This window comes from Puma concolor, chromosome B2 (assembly GCF_028749965.1).
Source record: "Puma concolor isolate L17-30 chromosome B2, mPumCon1.1.hap2, whole genome shotgun sequence".
Taxonomy (NCBI): domain Eukaryota; kingdom Metazoa; phylum Chordata; class Mammalia; order Carnivora; family Felidae; genus Puma; species Puma concolor.
In genome coordinates this window covers 34,916,820-34,937,532 of record NC_141671.1, presented here as the reverse complement: position 1 = coordinate 34,937,532, position 20,713 = coordinate 34,916,820, and the positions used below count along the sequence as shown (strand labels likewise).

The following is a 20,713-nucleotide window of genomic DNA, read 5'->3' as shown; positions in this document are numbered from 1 at the left end:
GGGGCCGCGGTGTGGGCAGGGCCACAATGTGGGAATTCGCTTGTAGCTTGTAGGAGGTGTCCTGCCGGAGATAGTGGAGTGGGGCGGGGCTTGGTGAAGGGGTGGATCTTTGCCTGTGATCTACACCTTCCTTCCTCCACACTTCCTGAAGTAGTTGGGCGGGAGGTGGGGGTGCTGAGTGGATGTGAGGGATTCTGTTTTTTTTTTTTTTTTTCAATGTTTATTTTTGAGGGAGTCAGAGCGGAGCAAGGGAGGGGCAGAGAGAGCGGGAGACACAGAATCCGAAGAGGCTTCGGGCTGCCCCCAATGCAGGACTCGAACCCACGAACCATGAGATCATGGCCTGAAGTGCGTCGCTTAACTGACTGAGCCACCTAGGCGTCCCAGAAATCCTGTTGTTCTTCAGGATCCAAGTATCATTTAATTTTATCTGATTTCCATGTTATGTGTAGATCACAAACTTTGCGATAGGATTTGGTCACCATTTACCAACCTGCCTTGATGTCACCTCTTCCACAGGCCATCAACCGCCATCATTAAGGTTTCAGTCCTCTAGAAATATTTGATGCACAACTATCCCTCAGAATGGGGTGGTAGTAAAACCCAACACTATATGGCCAAAGGCCTTGCTGTGAACTTCCTCACAAAGTCCAAGAAGCCCACTTGCTCTGGTTGTTTACAAGGAGCAGGGAGTGGCTCCACCTCCCAAGGTTTCAGTTTTAAGGAAATTTGCTGGAGGAGGCAGACTTCTACTGAAGTAGCAGGCTAGGAGGAATCACTACAGAGGATAAGAATAGAGAGGGGAGAAGAGCTCCACAGCACCCCACAAACCCCACTTTGGGTTCCAGTTTGTGTTTACCATTCTCCCAGCTTCTGCAGTCACACACACATCCATTCATTCAATCAATCTTTGCTGAGCACCTGAGGCTGGGGTTTCAGGGAAGAAAACAAACACCTCATTGTTGCTGACACTCCAGTGAGGAGAGACAACTAATAAGTAAACAGTAGAATGTTTGATTGTGGTGAGTGCTTTCAAGAATATAGCAGGGAAGCAGGGGTGGGGGAGGTGAATTTAAATAGGTAGGCAGGCAAGATGAAGCTGAAGAAGTTAAGGGAGCAAGTCAGGTAGAGAGATCTGTGGGGAGACATTTCATGCAGAGGGAGCAGCACATGCAAAGGCCCTGAGGCATAAGCATGACTGGAGCAGAATGTACTTGGAGAGTAATCAGAGAAGAGATCAGAGAGGTAACTGGGCCAGGTCTTCTGAGGCCTTGAGATCAGAAAGAGGACTTCAGTGTTCACTCTAAGTAGTATGGTAAGCATAGGAATATTTGGTTTGTTTAAGTAATCTCTACACCCAATGCAGAGCTTGAACTCATGGCCTTGAGATCAAGAGTTGCACATTCTACCACCTGAGCTGGCCAGGTGGGCATGGTAATGGTATGGTAAGCCATAGGAATATTTTGAGCTGGATCTGATTTTCATGGGAGCCAAACTTTTGTTTTCTCCAAAATAATTTCAAGGGAGCTGTTGGGAAAGACTAAGGAGTATCTCTCAGATAGTGACTGCTTTGCAGACACCACATTAGCAGAAGTTTTGTGCAGACACCTCTGTCTCAGGTTAGCTGTTCTAACTTCATAAGAGAGGTTTTCAGTCCTCAAATGACCAGCTGTTGGGAGGACAGGCCCTGACAAGTAGCGGGTAGGGTCAGGAATGCTAAATAGCCTTCAGTGACTTGCCAATCCTCAACTACCAGCTTTACCCTCTGGTGGTGGCTCTGGCTCATGCCCACCAAGGTCTGCATTCTAGCCACTGGGAAGGAGAATGGAGGGGAAAGTTCTGAGAGTGGTTTAAACAACCCAGGGGGATCCTGGAGACCCTTTCATGGGATTCTGATGTCATTACTATTTTTATAATACTAAGTTGTTATTAATTTTCTTTTCCACTCTCCTATTCTTATGAGCACAAAATGAAGGTTTCCAGAGGCTGACAGGTGATATTGCAACAGAATGAATGCAGAACCAACCCCCTTGGTTTAGGGGGAGGGTATCCAGGCTATGAGCAGACACTTTTTAGATACTAGCAGTAATGGCTTAGATGCATTTTATTGGTTTTCTTTCAGAATCCTACAAAAAGCAAAGTTAAAAACCAAGTCCCTGGCAAGAAAGTGAACACCTCCTCTTTCCCGAGACCCCCCACCTCTTCCCCTGTTCCCTAGCTGTGTCAGTACTAGTTTCATGGGCATGGAGGGCTTGCTACTTTCATCCCCCACCAAGTCCCAAAAGGGAAAAGACCTACCACCTAGCAACCCCCTGCCCCTCAGCCCCATCCCCCACATGTTGATCCTGGTTACAGAAAGCCAAGGTAAGAATTATTGCGATCCAGTAAGAGTTCTGAACCCCAGAAGGCCATGGCCAGGGCACAGTCCATGAAGAATGCTTCGTCCTCCTGCTCGGTGCCCCCTTGGAACCCTGTTGGGCCCAGTACCTGGGAGTAGAGAAAGAAATCAATGAAAACCCATCACCTTCAACCCAATTGCCCCAGGAACAAGAGAATCAAGGCTGACACAAGGCTGACAAGGTTGAGCAGGTTGTACGTAGCACAAAGATGCCCCATCTAAGCAGGCACCATTATCCTTATGGACATCATGTATAGGTCTTATGTTTATCACAGACATTTATTGTAAACAGGGCAAGCAGCCTCCCTGTCCCACATTCCTGCTGTTACCACCTCACTCCCAGAGGTCAGCTGCATACTCTCAGTCCAGGGAGAATCAGAGGTCAGGGCTTTATCCGGTAGCTGGTGCAGATAAATACAATCAGACTTGAAGGGGCAGCGGCCATTCCCCTGCATGAAGAACCGACATCGGATCTGGCTATGAGAGGACAGAAGGAGAGAAGACCATTACTTCAAGCCCTGTTGCCCCAGGAACAAGGAGCACTGAAGGCTGACGCGTAAGGCTGGGTAGGTTGTACGCAGCACAAAGGCACCACTTGTACGCAGTCACCACTGGCATCATAGTGTAGATTTTACATTTATTACAACTATTTTCCAGCAGATGGCAGTAAAGTGTCTTAAGGGGGGGGTGCCTTTCTCTAAGTCTCCACAAAGTTCATTTGGGCTACTGGGCATCTCTTTTCCTTCTTTGAACTAAGTTTCAACAATACCACCAAGAAAAGATAATCCTAAAACGTGTCTCTGTAACCAACTTAAAACAATGTCCTGTTCTGAGGAGTGGGCTTATGATTTGGTAATTGCTAGCTAATGAAATGAAATTGATGCCCTTTCTCTTCTTCCTCCTCCTATTTACTCAAACCTGGCGTCAGAACCCCCTCCATCTGGATAGCCTACAAAAACCCCACACGCAACCTATCTACATTTCCCATCAGCTTCTTTCTCTTCACCCTCATGGGACAGTGACAGTCCTGGGACCACCTATGCTGAAAGTATTAGGCCTCTTAAATCTTCCTTCTAACCTCATGGTCACTTGGCCACTTCCTCTCAATACCCCCCTTCCCCCATTCCTTCCAGTATGCACTAGGAGTGAGAATGCTTGGCTTCAAACCCCACTTTCTCACTTAAGTCATACAGACCATGCCTCAGTTTCTTCTTCTGCGCATGAGGATCTTAGGACGCCCTACTTCACAGAGTTTATAATGTGCAAAGTCTGTCATATATAATAAGCCCTTCATCTACATCATCTCCTATCCTAGCTGGGCCTGGGTGCTCCCTTTTGGCTTAGACAACTTCTAAAGACTCCCGACTGGTACCCCAGATGCCAATTATCTCCTCACTTTGACCTGTCTCTGCCTGGAGTGCTCTCACTTTTCTCCTCCAGAGGAGCCCCCTCCTCCAACCCACAGCTCAAATACTTCCTCCTCTGTGAGACTCACCCAAGAGCCCAAGAGCTTTTCCCCACTTTGTTGAGTCAGCTGTTATAGTTCACAGCAAAATCCGGTGCCTTCTCAGCAAGGTCGAATGTGTCACAGGTGGAGACAAGACCTTCTTTTTTGATCCCACCCTTTATCCAAATAGACTTTGCATATGTAGCATATAATAAGCCCTTTGGGAAGGTGAAATTAAGAACCTGGAATTGTAGTTAATTCCAGATCTGGATGTATGCCCACCCTCCACAAGAGATTAAAACCTACTGACTTTTTCCCTGTCTCCAAGGGCTGCCTTTTGGTCTCTTTCTCAGAGACCCCATGTTTTCAAAGATCATCTACACAAACAACATTCATATCAATTTATCTCCTTGCTTAAAAAAAAAATCAGAAGTAAAAGCCAAGGAGGGTTTCCCATTGCACTGAGAAAAACAGTTACCCTGCATTGACCTTGACCTTGAGCCAGGCTGGAAGGCTTGATCTGCTGTCTCGGTCACTCATCATTATTTATTGGGCTTTCTGAAATAGTGGAAATAGCTCACATCCTCGTCTGCCCTCTCTATCATTCTGAACTTCCGGGATTTGGGGGATCCCAGGCTGGGAACCACGGCTGAGCCAGAATGGAGCAGAGGCTGTCTTCTCCTCTTCCCTAACCTGGGTCATGGTCCCCCTGCCAGCCTCACCTGGTCCGAGCCTTGAAGTTCCTGATGAGTTGCTCCTTCTCAGCCCCCTCGCTCACCCAGAATTTGTGGGGGATGATGTAGCTGGAATGGACACGGCACTGGGGACAGGCCCTGCCGAGGCGGGAGTGGGAGAACAGTCACAAGCCCTCACCTCTCTGAAGTGTCTCCCTCCCTCCCTCCCAGGCTCCTCCTGACACTGACTTGATGACAGCCAGTGGGAAGTTCTGTTGGCTTTTCCGCCAGGTGCGCAGGCAGCCCAGGCAGTGGGCGTGGGTGCAGTTGGGTAGGATGCCGAAGATCCGCTCGGCCTCTGGCTTGTCCCACACCTTGTCCATGCAGATGCCACACACGACGTCCCGACTGTCCTGCTCCCTCTGCAGCCACACACAGGGTCAGGGCACATCCGTGTCCACCCCCTCCCCCAACGCATACACACTGCCATCCCCAATACAGCCCAGGGACCATATAGCCCTCCTCCAGCTGGCCCGGGCATCTCAGAGGTCCAGCATGGCATCCTCTGCCACTGCCCCTCCCCCGCTACCTGCTGCAGCTCCAGGCCCAGGCTCTGAAGTGGGGCCATGAGCTCCCGGACAGGGTCTGACTTAGGCTGAGGCTCCTGGGAGTAACAGTGATCGTCGTCAGCAGCTGTTGGGGAAAACTGGATCCATTCATTCATTTACTCATTCGTGTAACATCTGCTGAGTGTCTGCTGCACATAGAGCTCTATGGGCATGCAAAGTCTTGCCCCCAAGTAACTGGGAATCCAGTCAGAAGTGTAGGTCTCTAATACACCATTTACAGCTATCCTGTCCTATACAGCAGCCGCTGGCCACATGTGGCTATTGAGCACCTGAAATGCAACTACTCTGAACTGAGATTTTGAAGCTTAGTACCAGAAAAGACTCTAAAATATTCCATTAATAACTTTTTATGTTGATTACATGTTGGGATGATTTTGGATATATGTTTTTTGATATATTGGGTTAAATAAAATATAATATTAAAATTAAATTTCACCTGTTGCTTTTTACTTTTTGAATGTGGCTCCTAGAAAAATGTAAATTTCAGGGGCACCTGGGTGGCTCAGTCAGTTAAGCATCTGACTCTTGATTTCAGCTCAGGTCATGATCTCATGGTTTGTGAGTTTGAGCCCTGCATCAGGCTCTGAACTGACAGCACAGAGCCTGCTTGGGATCCTCTCTCTCTCTCTCTGCCTCTCCCTCTCTCTCAAAATAAACATTAAAAAAATTTTTAATGAAAAAATGTAGATTGCATATGTGAATTACAACCACTTTAGAAAACAGCTGGGCACGTCCTGAAAATATTAAACATGGAGTTACCATGCGACCCAGCAATTCTACTCCTAGGTATATAGCAAAGAAATGAGATACACGTCCACACAAAAACTTGTATACGTGCACGCTTACAGCAACATTATTCGTAATAGCCAAAAAACAAAACAACCCAAAGGTCCATCAACTGATGAATTAATAAAACAAAATGTAGTATTTTCATATAACAGAATAATTGCATTTGACCATAAAAAGGAATGAAGTACCGATTCGTGCTACAACATGGATGAACCCAGAAAATGTGATGCTAAGTCAAAGAAGCCAGACACGAAGGGCCATATAGTGGGATTCCATTTATATGAAGTGTCCAGAACAGGCAAATCCATAGAGACAGAAAGTAGACTGGTGGTTTCTAGGGGCAGGGAGGAGTGGGGGAGAGGGAGTGGTTGGCTCATGGGTTTCCTTTTGGGGTGGGGAAAATCTTCTAAAATTAGATAGTGGTAATGTTTGTAGAACTCCGAATATACTATATCAATTCTTTTTTTTTAATGTTTTATTTGAGAGAGAGAGAGAGAGAGAGCAAGCAGAGAAGGGGCAGAGAGAGAAGGAGGGAGAGAGAATCCCAAGCAGGCAGAGCCTGATGCAGGGCTCGATCCCACGAACTGTGATTATGACCTGAGCCAAGATCAAGAGTCGGTCGCTTAACCAACTGAGCCACCCAGGCATCCCTGAATATACTATATTACATTGGATTGTATACTTTAAACTGGTGAATTTGTGACTTATATCTCACTAAAGCTGTTAAATTATATAGGTGACTTGTGTTCCAGCTGGACAGCACTGAATTAGAATAATTTAAAAAATAACTGCTAACATTTAGTGTTTACTCTGTGCCAGGTACTGTGTGCTAAGCACATCACATTTATGAATTCACTGCACCCTCACAAGACCTGAGACAGGTACTGTTATCACTGAGGACACAGAGGTCCAGAGAGGTTAAGTGACTTATCCGAGCCCACACAGCTACTAAGTGGCAGAGCCAGCATTTGAGACTAGGTGGTTTGACTCCTCAGGCACCATGAAATTCTGCTTCTAGCACACAGACAACAACAGAGCTGGAAGTAAGCTTCCCTCTAGCTGGGAATCTTGAGGTGGGAAAGAGGTAAAAGGAGATATAAACCTTGCTCAGAGACAGCACAGGAACCCTGGTCTCAGATCCCACTTGTGCCCACCTGCAGGGCCCCTGATGACTCACATGATGGTGACGGGGACTTCCAGGAACTACCATCAACCTCCTCCGCCTTGCCGGCCAACCCCACCAGGCCAGGCTCCATACCCCAGCAGGCCCCCGGCCAGTCCCAACCCACAGCCACAGAGGGCAGGTAGGTGGGCTCGGAGCCCCTGCGGGTCAGCCCCAGCCGGGGTCTTGGCAGGGTGACACGTGGCTCCGAGTGGCGCCGGCCCCATTCCAGGTGGCCAGGGGGCTGAGGGTGCTGATAGCTGCAGTGGGAAAGAGAAGAGTGAGGAGACACGGCTAGATCCGCCAGGGCTCAGAGCTAGCTCAGCCCAGAAGTCGGAACTGAGAGGGGAGACGAGGCTTTGGGAAGATGCGTGGTCCATGAAGGGATGATCCTTCCTGTGTCCCCCACCCTATTCCTTATTTGAGGACAAGGGCTGCTTACCTGCATTGATCTCCGTGGAAGCAGAAGCCTCGCTGGAAGTATCTGCAGACCTGGGACACCTTTCTGTCTTGAGCGATGTAGCAGCTCAACCCCCAGCGACAGGCCCCTCGGGCGAATGTCCTAAGAGATTGTCTGAGTCATGCTCAACCTCGTTTTAGTTCCTGCCTTTGTAATCCTTAGAGAGAGAGGCTGTAGGATAGCTGAACACAGGATCTGGAGTTGGTCCTGTGTTCAAATCCTGCCCCTTCTAGGGAGCCCTGGGTGGGTAACTCAAACTTTCCTAAAGCTTAGTTTCCTCACCCTTAAAAAAAGAGGGCACCTGGGTGGCTTCATCAGTTAAGCATCTGACTCTTGATTTCAGCTCAGTTCGTGATTTCACAGTTCATGAGATTGAGCCCCGTGATGACAGCATGGAACCTGCTTGGGATTCTCTCTCTCTGCCTCTCCCCTGCCTGTGTTTCCTCTCTCTCTCTTTCAGAACAAACAAACAAACAAACAAAGTTAACAATGCCTCTTTGTTACCTCAGAGTTGTTGCAAAGTTTTTGTTTTTGTTTTTAACATTTATTCATTTTTGAGAGACAGAGACAGAGCATGAGCAGGGGAGGGGCAGAGAGAGAAGGAGACACAGAATCCGAAGCAGGCTCTAGGCTCTGAGCTGTCAGCACAGACCCCAAAATGGGACCTGAACCTACAGAGTGTGAGATCATGTCCTGAAGTCAGATGCTTCACTGACTGAGCCACCCAGGCACCCTGCGAGGGGTTTTTTTGTTTTGTTTTGTTTTTTAAGGTTTTGCACGAGGCACTTAGTGAGTGCTCAGTAAATCATAGTGATTACTATTCTGTCCTCCAAGTACAGAGTCTTGTAGGTTCTGGAATCAGAACTCTGGGTTCAAATTCTGCTACTAGGACCAGCTTCATGGGCATGGATATTTAGTCACACAGGGGCCCGACACTTGCTTTAATGATCTGCTGTTGCCCACCTGAAATGATTAAATTTTTTAACAAGGGCCGTGATGTTCATTTTGAATGGGGGCCCACAGATTACACAACCTGTTCTGCCTGATACTGCTACTTCTTGGTTGCTTGAGCTTGGACAACCTTTTTATGCCTCAGTTTCTTCACTTGTAAAATGGCGATAATATTTGTACCTATTTCATGAGGGATGTCAAATGTAAATGAGATAATATACGTAAGACACCTGGCCTATAGCAAGCCCTCAATAAAACAATAGCTGTTGTCTTCCTCATCATCACTATTACAGGGGCTTTTGAGGGTCAAGGTGGGAGATGGAGAAGGGAAGGAGGAGGCTGGGTTGGACAGGTGTTTGTTAAGAATCTACCACATGTTCAGGCCTGGGCCAGGGCTCTGGGACAGCGGTCCACTTTTGTCATGTGCTTCCTTGCCTGGAGGGCGAATGAGGCCACACATGAGGTGGCCAGGGCATCAGGGATGGGGACAGAGGCCTTATTCTAGTCCCAAGAGAACACAGATTGCCAACCCGAGCTAAGGGTCTGCCATAGACTGGTGGGCACCACTCCCTCAAGAATGTCCAGTGGTGAGAGGCCCCAGCAGAGAAGTAGGCCGAGGGAAAAAAAGATGGGCGACAGGACTTGTTGGTGAGGGTTCCAGATTGTGGGGCACGTGGTCCTTCATCCACAACGATGGTGTGGAACTCCTGGATGAGGAACCTGCCTATGGAGCTCCTGCTGAGGTGACAGAGCACACAACCAAGAAACCAGGGCCAGGACTAGCAGGAGGAGAGTGGGTGCTCACCTCAGACACAACATCTCAGGGGATGCCAAACAAACAAACAAACAAACAAACAAACAAACAAACAAAAAACCTCACCAATAAAAGAAATCATATTTTAAAGATCAAAATTAACGCAAAAAAAATCTACACTGGACAAATATCAAACTTTTAAACAAAGAGAGGGTTCAATGCCACACAAGCTATTTGCTTCCCCGGCCCTGCAAGGACACAAGTAACCAGGACAAACACAGACCGTGAAAAGGGCTCAGACAGAAACAAATGGCTGGCAAGGTGGGCACTCGACAGGGTGGTCAGGGAAGGCCTTTGAGTGTAACGGAAGATCACTAAACAGTACTTTTTGATGATAGTACTATGTAATTTTTGCCATTTAATTCAGAGGAAATGCAAAGAATTCAGTGCCCCAGCAGAACAAATCACCTTTCATTCCCATCCACTTATTTATGTGAACAAGATTTCATAGTGCTTCCATTTACAAAAACTGAAAATAGAAACTGATGTTGGGGCACCTGGGTCGGTCAGTCAGTTAAGCATCTGACTTCGACTCAGGTCATGATCTTGGGTTTGTGGGTTCAAGCCCCATATCGGGCTCTGTGCTGACAACTCAGAGCCTGGAGATTGCTTCAGATGCTGTGTCTCTCTCTCTCTCTCTCTGCTCCTCTCCTGTTCACACTCTCTCTCTCAAAAATAAATAAACATTTTAAAAATTAAAAAAAAAAAGAAATTGATGTTGAATGTTGGCTTATTCTAGCAATAAGTAATATTTATATCCATGGATACATGAGCTTTCTGGGGAGCAGAAAAAAAAAGCAACTGTTCCATCTACCTCAGGAGAAAATTTTCTAAAGAAAATTGTTTGTTATTTAGTAATTAACTGTTCAGGTTATTTGGATCAGTTGAGTACTACCAATAACTAAATCCAGCAAAAAAAATTAATTTTGTTTCACAAATATCTTTGTTGCAGAAACATAATATTGTGATCAGCAAAAGACAGCATCTGAGAATAAAAATATGTTAGGAGAAAATTTTGGGGGAAAGTGAAATGGAGGAGGCATGCAAGGAGAAAAGGGAATTATGTAAAACTCTAAGAGCCTGTATATATTTTTTTTCTCTTTTTTTTTCTTTTTCTTTTTTTTAGATGGATGACATTGGATGCATGGAAAGAAGAATGGACTTATTCACATCTAGCCACTTACCTGCCATTACTGGTCTGCCTACACAGCAAGTGTAGGACCCAAAGCAAGCAGGATTCAGATTTCTACCCAGAGCTACGGCCTGCCCCAGCCCAGTGCTCTGTGGTGCCTTATAATCATCCTCACTGCCTGGCTTGGTAAAAATGAGAAGCTGCTACAGGAAGACTGAGGGCAAGTTCTTGTGGGCTGAGGGCTTTGAACACATCCCTCAAAATCTTGCCTGAAGGGCCAGCCTTGGAGAGGAAAGATTCAGAAATGACAAAATGCATTTGATTTAGTGATGTAACTTGTCTCTAAAAACATCTTTTAAAAATAGCTTCTGGAATTTTTTAAAAAAGTAATTGTTTTATTTTAAAATGGGACTATTTGTAATACTTTAGAGATGATCATCTTTTGCAACAATTTACATTACCACGGAAACCAGTAGGTAACGTGAAGTGTGGAGGGGACATGCGGTTGTCCAAATTTCTTTTAGGAGGTTTGTGGAAGGTGCCTGGTCTGCTCTGTTTCTGCTCCCAGTTACCATGTCGGGGGAGTAAACATGAAAAGACTGGGTTGGGGTAAGGACCGGACCAGTAGGTGACAACCAAAGTTCAGCAGGGCTGGGGATGGGGGAGGTGGAAAAGAAGAGTCACCATGGAAGGGGGGTGATCCTAGAGCAAGAGCCAGTAACCCTCAGAGGAAGGGTTTTCAGGTCTCCTCTTCAACAATGGAAGCCTCCAGAAGGAGAGATGTGCTAGGAAAACTTTGCCTTTCCCTAAAGACCACCAATGAGGCCAACTTCCAGGACTGCCAAAACAGGGGCCACCAAACTAACTCCTGAGAGGCTCGGTGACAGGAGGTCTCCAAGCATGTCCCCGGGGGGCTCAGCCCCTTGGATGAGACACAAGGAAAGGGGCTAGGGGCTTTGTGATCAAAGCCACATTTGAGTAACTCTTCCTTCTATAGTTTCTTCAAGCCGTGTTGTGTATTGCTTACTGTATGTGAACGTATTAAAGGCTCTGGTGAGCCCCGCAAAGGAACCTATTTGATTTCACCCAGCATTGCTTAAACCTATTTTTATCGTTAATTGTTTAGGCCCTCCACCCCCACACTCTTAACGTACTGATGAAACACATTTTGTTTTTGGAAATGTCAAATTAGTTCATTGAATCCTCAAAACAAGCCTTAAAGTCAGGAGTCATTTTTTTTGTTTTGTTTTGTTTTCAAAAGCTGAGGCTCAGAGAAGTAAAGTAACTGGCCTGGGCCCCGGAACAAGAGCCAGGACCGTACAACCCAGGTGCCCTCATTCAGCCCAATCATCCTCTAAGCAAACAAGATTGACTTGTCAGGGGTGAGGTCCGCCGGCTTTGGGAAATTTCTCAAGTCAAGGTCTGAGGCCAAGGAGGAGGGACAGAGCAGCAGGAGATCATAGGTAATCCAGGCCTGGGGAGGCAGCCAAAGGGCCTTGGTGTTTGGGGTGCTGGAGCCTTGGACCCCTGAGTAGTGAGCCTGGGGAATCAGGACTGCACTGTGAGGGGGCTGGGTACAGGAGGAGGGACTGAGGAATTTAGGGTTGGGTAGGGTACAGGGGGAGGTGGAGCCTGCCAGATGAGCCCTCTGACTGGGGTTTTTAGAACTGAGGGCCCAAACTTAGTCTAGGCTGTCACCTTCCTGGCCCTGTCCAAAGCTCAGGAAGGAACAATTGATAATCTCCTTCAGTAAACATCTGTGCCTCCCTCTTGCTACCTAGTTGCCTTTCTTCCCAGCCTGGGAAAACCACTTCCCTCTGAGACCCTAAGATCTACAAGTATCCCATCCTTACCCAAATTTCAGTTCTCTCTGGGGGAACTGAGCTCTTCAAACTGTTGGTAAAATGAAGTTAGGCTAAGGTATGAATGTTTGAGCCAGCATGCCCCAGAGAATGACTCTCTAATGGTGTAATGTTCAACCTGATGTGTTTTCATTTAAATGTTTATGAACACCTGGCTTCATGCTAAGTTCTGGGGCTAGAGAAGTGACCAGGGCATTGGATCCCACCCACAGGGAGATACTTGGCATTCCTGGACAGAGAAACCTTTGCTGGGTGGAAGAGAAAGAAGGCAAGTGGGGAATACCTGTTCTAAATGATCAGACCCTGAGCTAGCCCTGACTCAGCTGTGCAGCCTTGGTGTGCCTTTTCTCCTCTCTGGTCTCAGTCTCCTCCTCTGGACAATGAGGGCATGGGAAATGATCTCTAGACCCTTCTAACATTGGGGTGGGGCAAGGAAACCCCTCCTCCCCCTGATGCACCCCAAATTCTTAGAGACTGGGCTTTCAAAGGCCAGGCCAAACCTCAAAGACTTTTCTCCCACCTTCCCCATGTACCCTGAGGCCCATACCCCTACCTGCATGGACGCTGGGAGTGGGGGCTGCTCTCTTTACCATGGCCGCTGCCATCTGACTCTGCGGGGTCCATTCCAGCTGTAGCCACTAGTGAACGTCAAGCAGGCCTGCCCCAATGCTCCTTTATCCCGCCCTCTCCAGGCCGGGCCCAAAGGAGGAGGGGCTCCACAGCCAGACCTGCCCCTTCCCTTGGCCCCAGGCCTGCAGGAAGGAGGGATGGAGGGCAGAGGCAGGATGGCTGGGAGGCTCTGGGGTTGAACTGCCCAGTCCAGGCTCCAGGATGTGGGTGGGGTGGGGCCCGAGGACCTTCAGGGATCCCTAGGTGATTACTGAAGGAAACTGGGGAACGGGTTAAAACTTTAAGGGTCCAGGAAGGCAGGATAACTTGGGGGGAGATATAAGGACCTGGGACCCAGGGCCAAAGTTCTCAGAGGCTCGAGTCTTGGGGCTGAGGAACTAACTTGTGGTATCTGAGGGAAGTTTATAATAGAGGAGGCCAGAGGGGGTCCTCCCCCAACTCCAGGCTACATAAACTCCACAGGTGGAGCTGAGGTTGGTGGAGAAATCAGAGGGTGGGCTGGGAGGCTTGGGAGCCTTCGGGAGATGGTGTGAGCCAGGCATGGGGTAGAGGGAGGCCTGTTCCAGAGGGGCCGTGTACTAGACAGATCCAAGAGACTCTGGGGACCTGCCTCCAAGACCAAGATGTTCTTTCTAGAAAAAGTCACCGTGGCCTGGTCTGTTTGCCATTGAAGCCAGTTTGCTATCCTGATTGTAAGAAATTAGAACAGTGTTGGTGCCTCAGAAAGGGCTACCATGAGAGGTGGCCAGGAGGGGGCTTGCCCAAGGCTTTATTCAAGGAGGACACTTCGAGTTGGATGATACTAAATCCGCCAAGCAGAGCTCCCTCTTGGGCAGCATAAAGCCCTGGTGTGTTCAAAAGCTTGTAGGGGGGGAGAGCAATGGGCTGGGCCCATTGAGGATGGGGAGATAGGGCAAGGGGGACCATGAGCTTTAAGAGTCTTTCCCTTCCCATTCTATTTCTTTTATTTTTTAAAGTAATCTCTACACCCAACGTGGGGCTTAGACTCACAACCCCAAGATCAAGAATTGCATGCTCCACTGACTGAGCCAGCCAGGCACCATCTGGTTCTATTTCTTTTTCTTTCTTTCTTTCTTTCTTTCTTTCTTTCTTTCTTTCTTTCTTTCTTTCTTTCTTTCTTTTTCTTTCTTTCTTTTTCTTTCTTTCTTTCTTTCTTTCTTTCTTTCTTTCTTTCTTTCTTTCTTCTTTCTTTCTTTCATGTTTGCTTGTTTTTGAGAGAGAGACAGAGAGAGAGAGAGAAAGAGAAAGTGGGAGTGGGGGAGGGGCAGAAGATCCAAAGCGGGCTCTGCTCTGACAGCAGTGAACCCAACATGGGGTTCAAATTCATGAACCATGAGATCATGACCTAAGCTGAAGTCGGACACCCAACTGACTGAGCCACCCAGGTGCCCCTGGTTCTATTTCTAATACCCCCTCAAGTCCCATCTAATACCCCCTTAACTCCTCCAGAGCCCCTGTTGTCTCCGCTAGACTGCACTGACCTGGGTGGAAGAGAAGTTTAAAAAGACCAAATGAGAGGAATTCACTTAAAAGTTAAAGCAGAGGGGCGCCTGGGTGGCTCAGTCGGTTGAGCATCTGACTCTTGATTTTGGCTCAGGTCGCAATCTCACGATTCATGGGTTCAGGCCCCACTGACAGTGCAGAGCCTGCTTGAGATTCTCTCTCTCCCTTCTCTCTGCCCCTTCCCCTGCTCTCTCACTCAACATAAATAAGTAAACACTTTTTATAAAGTTAAAGGAGAAGTTTTAAAATTAAATTTAAACAACTTCTTATATCTATCAGTAAATTGAGACCATAGACTGGGAAACCAATAATCTTGGACATCTTTGTTATTTCTTTTACTTTTGCTGGATCGAAATTATTTATAAGGCCACTGCTTTAACCACTGAGCTATGGAGCCCATTTTGGATCAAAATTATTATTTTTTTAATTTTAAGTTTTTATTTTAATTCCATTTAGTTAGCATACAATGCAATATTAGTTTCAGGTGTACAATATAATGATTCAACACTTCCGTAAGTCACTTGGTGCTCATCACAAGTGGCCTTCTTAATCTCCATCACCTGTTTCACCCATCCCCTCCCCCCCCACCTGCCCTCTGGTAACCGTCATTCTCTATAGTTAAAGAGTCTGTTTCTTGGTTTGTCTCTTTTTTTCTCTTTGTTCGTTTTGTTTCTTAAATTCCACATATGAGTGAGATGGTATGCTATTTGTCTTTCTCTGACTGACTTATTTTGCCTAACATATTCTCTAGTTTCATCCACATCATTGCAAATGGATCAAAATTATTTTTAAAACTTTGGGGGGGTGTGCCTGGGTAGCTTGGTCGGTTAAGCATCAACTCTTGATGTCTGCTCAGGTCATGATCTCAGGGTTCATGAGATTGAGCCCCGCATGGGGCTCTGAGCTAACAGTGAGGAGCCTGCTTGGGTTTCTCTCTCTCCTCTCTCTCTGCTCCTCTCCCACTCTCTTTCTTAAAATAAATAAACTTGAAAAATGTTTTATAGGTGCTGCCAATCTTCCCTCTATGGAGACTATGTCCATTTATACTCCTACCAACATGAGAGTGCCTGTTTTTGCACACCCCTGCCAACACAATGTTATCAAACTTGCTAGTATTTGTTAATTTGGTAATTAAACAAACAGTATCTCATTTAGTTTGAATTTATATTTCTCTATGAATGAAATTAAGCATCTTCTCATATGTTTGTTTTTAAAGTAATCTCTACACCCAACATGGGGCTTGAACTCACGATCCAGAGATCAAGAGTTGTACACTCTACCACCTGAGCCAGCCAGGCGCCCCCTAGCATTTTTTCATATGTTTCAGAGGCCTTTCTTTCTCTATTGATTTCCTTTGCCCATTTTCCTAACAGGTTGCTGACATTTTACTCACTGATTTATAGGTGTTCTTTATTTATTAAGGAAACTAGTTCTCTGATTATGCCACACCTTTTTTCACATGGTTGACTTAAAGTGTTTTATGGTTTTTGCCCCAGGAAGAAAATTTTAAGATGTATACATAGTAAGATTTTTCATTTTTTATCTGATAGACTCTAAGTTTTGTATATGCTGCATGAAAACTAGAAAGCTTTGTGTATACAATACATTTTGGTCTATCCACTTTATATAAAAATCTTTCCCCGTGTGTTTCTTCTAGTTCTTTAAAAAAAATTTTTTAAGTTTATTCATTTTTGAGAGAGAGAGAGAGAGACAGAGAGAGAGTGCGAGTGGAGGAGGGGCAGAGGGAGAGGGAGACACAGAATCCAAAGCAGGCTCTGGGCTCTGAGCTGTCAGCACAGAGCCTGACACAGGCCTAAAACCCATGAACCTCGAGATCATGACCTGAGCCAAAGAAGTCGGACCCTTAACTGACTGAGTCACCCAGGTGTCCCAAGTTCTTTTTTTTTAAACATTGTATAAATATATCAAGTATATCCATTGTCCTGTTGATGAACACTATTTCGTTTCCAAGTTTTTGTTATTGCTGCAGTCAAAATGCATAGGAGTCTGTATAATTTAAAGGGTCTCACTTTAGGGTGTGTGTCAGGTTGGCTTCTCCAGTAAATATATTTGGAGGTTTACGTGCAGGACACTCACTAGGGAGTGCTCTTTGATACAACAGCTGTAAGGAATTGGAAAGAAGCAAGATGGTATGGAGAGAAGTTAAACTGCATTGCAGTTACAACAGAAGCCTCAACTCTGGAGCTGGGGTGATTCTTCAGGCTGTCCCAAACTAGTTCAGGGTAGGCACGCCTGGGTGGCTCAGTCGGTGAAGCGTCCAACTTCGGCTCAGGTCATGATCTCGCTGTTCCTGAGTTCAAGCCCCACGTCGGGCTCTGCCCCACTGACAGCTCGGAGCCCGGGGTCTGTTTCAGATTCTGTCTCCTTCTTTCTCTCTGCCCCTCCCCTGCTTGTGCTCTCTCTCTCTCTCTCAAAAATAAACATACATTAAAAAAAATTAAAAACGAAACTAGTTCAGGGTAGCTTGGCTTCATAGCCCAGTGTTAGCTATAGGCTACCCCTGGGGGTGTGCTTATCCTGGGCAAAGCAACTCCTTTGAGCAAGAGCACTTTCCTGAGAGGAAGTCAGCTGTGAGCCCAGCGGCCATGGAAACTAGTGCCTGGGTTCTGGGCGGTAGAACCTCTTGGAAGCTCCACAGCCTCCATAGGCACAGTCACATTTTGTTTTTTTTTTTTTTTTTTTTAGACAGAGAGGGAGACAGAGAGGGGGACAGAGGATCCAAAGCAGGATCCAGGCTCCAAACTGTCAGCACAGAGCCCAACACCAGGCTCAAACCCATGAACCAGGAGACCATGACCTAAGCCAAAGTCAGACGCTCAACTGACTGAGCTCTTCAGGCACCCCTAGATTTTCTAGGTTTTGCCAACTGGTTTTTCAAGTGGATTATACCAATTTCTATTCCCTTCTCAGCATATAAGAATTTGTACTGCTATTCTTTCTGTCGACATTTTCTATGTTGGTCTTCCATACTATTTTCTGGGATATTTCCATAGATCCTTCTTGAGGTGCAAAAATGATCTCTTTGATGGTGTCTAACCTGTTTTGTTTTGTTTAACTCTTTTTTTTTTTTCCCCTTTTTTCCCCCTGGAAGTTCCAGGTATTTCTTTTAAAATGTTTCTTTTTGGGGGGCTTAGTTGGTTAAGCGTCTGACTTTAGCTCAGGTCATGATCTCGCAGTTCATGAATCCAAGCTCCACATCAGGCTCTCTGCTGTCAGCAGAGCCCCCTTCAGATCCTCTGTCTTCCTCTTTCTCTGTCCCTCCCCCACTCTCACTCACTCACTCTCTGAAAAATAAACATTAAAAAAAAAATGTTCCTTTTCTTGGGGGTGTCTGGGTGACTCAGTTGGTTGAGTGTCCTTGATTTCTGCTCAGGTCATGATCCCAGGTTGTGGGATGGAGCCCCACGTTGGGCTCTGTATTGAGTGTGGAGCCTACTTGGGATTCTCTCTCTCCCTAATAAATAAAAATAAAATAAATACAATGTTCATTTCTTTCTTAGAAAACAAACTGCTCCTTATAGTGTTGATTTTTTTCTTTGTATTTTTTTTTTATTTTTAATTTTTTTTTTTAACGTTTATTTATTTTTGAGACAGAGAGAGACAGAGCATGAACAGGGGAGGGTCAGAGAGAGGGATACACAGAATCTGAAACAGGCTCCAGGCTCGGAGCTGTCAGCACAGAGCCTGACGCGGGGCTCGAACTCACGGACCGCGAGATCGTGACCTGAGCCGAAGTCAGACGCTCAACCGACTGACCCACCCAGGCGCCTCATTTCTTTGTATTTTTTAAAAATATAAAAGTTATTTATGATTTTACTTTTTTTATGTAATCTCTACTCCCAGTGTAGGGCTCAAACTCATGACCCCGAGATCAAGAGTTGCATGCTCTCCTGACAGAGCCAGGCAGGCGCCTTTATTTATTTACTTACTTTTTTTTTTTTTTTTAATTTATTTTTGAGACAGAGAGAGACAGAGCATGAGCAGGGGAGGGGTAGAGAGAGCAGGAGACACAGAATCTGAAGCGGGCTCCAGGCTCTAAGCTGTCAGCACAGAGCCCAATGCGGGGCTCAAACTCACAGAGTGTGAGATCATGACCTGAGCTGAAGTCGGACACTCAACCAACTGAGCCACCCAGGCGCCCCTATTTATTTCTTATAATGTATTCAAGTTATATTTTTGGATGTCCTGGGGGTTCTAATTTCACTGGTTGTTATGGCTACGTATTTTCATGCAGGATTATTTTCTTCATTTTTATAATTTTGTGGGAATTCTCAACTGCCAGTATGTGTCCTCCAGAAAGGTTTTGCATGTTTCTTCCAGGCTCCCCAGGGATATTACCAGCCTGAGACCCCATTTCTTCCTTCCTTCCTTTCTTCTTCCTCCCTCCCTCTCTCTCTCTTCCTTCTTTCCCTCCCTTTCTTCCTTCCTTCCTTCCTTCCTTCCTTCCTTCCTTCCTTCCTCCCCCCCTCCCTCCCTCCCTTCCTTCCTTCCTTCCTTCCTTCTTTCCTTCCTTCCTTCCTTCCTTCCTTCCTTCCTTATAAGCTCCATACCCAATGTGGGGCTTAAATTCATGACCCTGAGATTAAGAGTCGCAGGCTCCGCTGACTGAGTCAGCCAGGCACCCCTCTCTTTGTATTTTTTCTCTCCCTCTTCCTTCCCTCCTTCGTATTTATTTTGAGAGAGAGAGAGAGAAAGCGAGCTTGAGTAGGGGAGGGGCAGAGAGAGAGGGAGAGAGAGAATCCCAAGCAGGCTCCACACTGTCAGTGCAAGAGCCCCTAACATGGGGCTTAATCCCAGGAACCATGAGATCATGACCGCAGCCAAAATCAAGAGCTTAGTTGGCTGAGCCACCCAAGCACCCCTTTCTTTCTTTTTCAAAAAAAATAATTTCAGAAGTTTTAAAGAACTATCACAACGATAGTATCTTCTAATTCTCTTAAGGTTGCTTTCTTCTCTTTTAGTCTAAATATTTGATTCACTTATTGTCCTGAGCATCATTAAAAGGAGACTGGGTGACTATTGCTCCCTAAGTTTTGCTCACAGGTAAAAAGCAGATGGCCTAAGGCCCTGGAACAGTAGGCCTCATTCTAGCTGAGTGACCCCAGCCACACTTGCTAATCTCTCATTGTGCCTCACCTGCAAAATGGGCAGGTGATAGTATTTACCTTAGGGTAGTGGTGAGAATTAAGAGGTGATGTATATAGAATGCCTGGCTCAAAATAGGTGCTTAATAAAGAATATCACTTAGTGATAGCAATAATAAGCTGCCAGAGCGAAGAGATGCTATCTCTTTACAGCACTAGAAGCCAGGTAACAATAGAAAGCTGGTGGGGTGCCTGGTTGGCTCAGTTGGTAGAACATGGGACTCTTGATCTCGGTGTTCTAAGTTTCAGACCCACACTGGGTGTCAAGATTACATTAAAAATAAAATCTTACAAAAATAAAGAAAACTGGTACTGAGACTTACCTTCTCCTCCCTGAACTGAGTGTTATTTAGTTTTTTGGTATCCTCTGTCCTTACCTCTTTAGCCCTGGGAAGAGGACTGGCCTTTAACAGCTGAGCTAGTCTTCAACTATTTTTCTACTGCCTAGTGTGTGGGAAAGGAGAGGGAAGTGAGAAAAAGAAACCAAGCAGATCAGCAAGCAAGGCTATCAATTTCAGAGATGCCCCTGTTCCAAGCATTCCTCTTCCTGCTCCTCACTTCCTCCTGTTCCCCTGAGACTGTCACTCTCCTGGCTGAGATGAACCTCATGGGACTTGACAGTTCAGATCACTCTGGCCAGTAACAGAGAAAACCAGGAGGCAAGTGTCACACTTAACCGTCACCATAAGCTTGAGCCTCCTGGGGCCGCTCCCCTCCAGCGGGTGTCTGCACTTTGTGCTAGTTAATCGCTGGCTCTGGGCTCCTGGTTTCTGCAGCGTCGGTGGAGGTTCGAGAGATGCTGGCCACCAGATGATACCATTTCCCACACGGCCCCGGGGGTGAGAGTGTCTGCCCCGCTACTGATGTCTGGATGACCTCCGCTTTCCCCCTTTTGATCTTTCAGTCCTTCCAATGCTTTTGTAACAACTTCCTGTAGTAAATTCCCCGTTTTGAAATTCTTAGGGGTGTCTGCTTTCCTGGCTAGATAAGCACCGAGCTGGCCTCACGGTGGCCCAGCCCACTGGCTGCTGAGGGCTGGGCGCTCCTGGGGCCTCTGTGAAGATGGCACCTCTGCA

The 20,713-nt window shown here is 46.5% G+C and overlaps 1 protein-coding gene and 1 long non-coding RNA gene across 3 annotated transcripts; one reads left to right on the top strand and one right to left on the bottom strand.

Moving 5' to 3' along the window:
- Window positions 1-84: 84 nt before the first annotated feature.
- LOC147580903 (uncharacterized) lies at window positions 85-11,527 on the top strand. Of its 2 annotated transcripts, none has more exons than XR_015251190.1 (5): window positions 85-413; window positions 2,123-2,964; window positions 6,757-6,980; window positions 7,098-7,241; window positions 10,451-11,527. It is a non-coding gene; the product is annotated as an uncharacterized LOC147580903 (long non-coding RNA). The 2 variants fall into 2 exon arrangements; XR_015251192.1 differs by having other exon boundaries at window positions 85-541.
- On the bottom strand, window positions 2,278-12,942 carry LOC147580902 (uncharacterized). The gene is made up of 8 exons (XM_086706676.1): window positions 12,872-12,942; window positions 7,542-7,661; window positions 7,092-7,359; window positions 5,109-5,225; window positions 4,769-4,941; window positions 4,568-4,678; window positions 2,731-2,875; window positions 2,278-2,487 (listed from the first exon to the last, which is right to left on the bottom strand). Exons 1-8 carry the CDS (start codon window positions 12,940-12,942, stop codon window positions 2,350-2,352), a joined length of 1,143 nt encoding a protein of 380 aa, XP_086562802.1. The 3' UTR covers window positions 2,278-2,349.
- Between the last annotated feature and the right edge of the window lie 7,771 nt (window positions 12,943-20,713).

Coding starts and splice junctions, on each gene's coding strand:
- LOC147580902 (XM_086706676.1), bottom strand. CDS start 12,942: ATGGACCCCGCAGAGTCAGATGGCAGCGGCCATGGTAAAGAGAGCAGC. Junction 7,360..7,541: donor TTCCACGGAGATCAATGCAG/GTAAGCAGCCCT, acceptor TTCCCACTGCAG/CTATCAGCACCCTCAGCCCC. Junction 2,876..4,567: donor AACTTCAAGGCTCGGACCAG/GTGAGGCTGGCA, acceptor GTCCTCTCATAG/CCAGATCCGATGTCGGTTCT.